The sequence below is a fragment of the Galeopterus variegatus genome, unplaced genomic scaffold (assembly GCF_000696425.1).
Source record: "Galeopterus variegatus unplaced genomic scaffold, G_variegatus-3.0.2 Scaffold8628, whole genome shotgun sequence".
Lineage (NCBI taxonomy): Eukaryota > Metazoa > Chordata > Mammalia > Dermoptera > Cynocephalidae > Galeopterus > Galeopterus variegatus.
In genome coordinates, this window is record NW_007734739.1 from 6,440 (window position 1) to 7,840 (window position 1,401).

The following is a 1,401-nucleotide window of genomic DNA, read 5'->3' on the forward strand; positions in this document are numbered from 1 at the left end:
GGAATAAAACTGTATGATGTTTAGCCAAATATAGCAAGAACACTTCCAGAAGCTTGGATGGTTTTCTGTGTGTGTGTGAGGGCAAATGGAGGGAAAAGACCTCCCATTTGGGAATTTCTTTGCAGGGATTCCAGAATGAGGAAGTAACTTCCTAATGAGTGATGAAGTCATAGTATAAACAAAGTGAAGGTATGTCTATCAATACGAGACTAAAGATGTAACCTTCAGTTATAGTAAGTGAAAATCAAATTACACAATGACTAACAACAGCAATCAACTTATATCAAAGAATACTGAATATGTATCCTTTTGACCAGAGTAATTGACATATAGGTGTCAATTTATCTCAGTTTTAAAGATACTACACTAAAGAGTTGAATAATGCTTTCATTGGAAATATTCTAAAATATGCAAGCACTATCAGCTATAATCAAGACTTTATCATCACTAGTTTCTGATCAAAGAAATATAAACTGATCTCCAACATTTTTTCATGTTTACTCAGTGATGAAAATTCACTTTATTCATAAGCCAATTTCTATTAAACCATCTTTTCACTGCCTCTTTTACATCTTTGTTCCTCAAACTGTAAATGAGAGGATTCAGCATGGGAACCACAATGGTGTAAAATACTGACACTATCATGTCATGTTCCAAAGTGTACTTGGAACTTGGTCTCACATACATGAAGAGGATAGTCCCATGATAAATTGACACTCCAGTTAGGTGAGAGCCACATGTAGAGAAGATTTTTTGCTTCCCTTCAGCAGAGTGCATCTTAAGAATGGCCACCAGAATGAAACCATAGGAGATCAGAACAATAAGTATAGTGACTATCTCAATAGATCCAGCAAAGGAGAAGAGTAGAAGCTGGTTTGTGTGAGTGTCAGAACAAGAAATATCAAGGAGAGGAGGGATATCACAAAAGAAATGTCTAATTTCATTGGATCCACAGAAGGACAGGCTGAACGTGGCCACTGTGTGTATAGTAGCAGTTAAAGTGCCACCGACAAAGGACGCAATAATGAGTGACATGTAGACTCTGTGAGACATGCTCACTGAATACAGAAGTGGGTTATAGATGGCTATGTAGCGATCATAAGCCATTGCAGCCAAAAGAATGCATTCTGTGGTTCCAAAAGTAACAAAGAGAAACATCTGTGCTGCACATCCAGATATTGAAATGGACTTATTCTCTGCCAGGAAATTGACCAACATTCTAGGGATGACAACTGTAGAACAGCAGGCATCCAAGACTGACAGAACACTCAGAAAATAGTACATGGGGTTGTGGAGCCTGGAATTGCCAATGACCAATACAACCAGTCCTAAATTTCCTACCAGAGTAAAAAGATAGATTGCAAGAAACAGTAAAAATAGGATGACCGGCTGCTTAAATTG

The 1,401-nt window shown here is 37.7% G+C and overlaps 1 protein-coding gene across 1 annotated transcript in view; it reads right to left on the bottom strand.

Annotated features, from left to right (window-relative positions):
* Positions 1-501: 501 nt before the first annotated feature.
* Positions 502-1,401, bottom strand: part of LOC103608603 (olfactory receptor 1094-like) — an 8,187-nt gene continuing 7,287 nt past the window's right edge. Inside the window, exon 2 of the mRNA XM_008593019.1 lies at positions 502-1,392. Coding sequence (XP_008591241.1) covers positions 502-1,392 — 891 coding nt within the window. The remainder of the gene's footprint in view (positions 1,393-1,401) is intronic.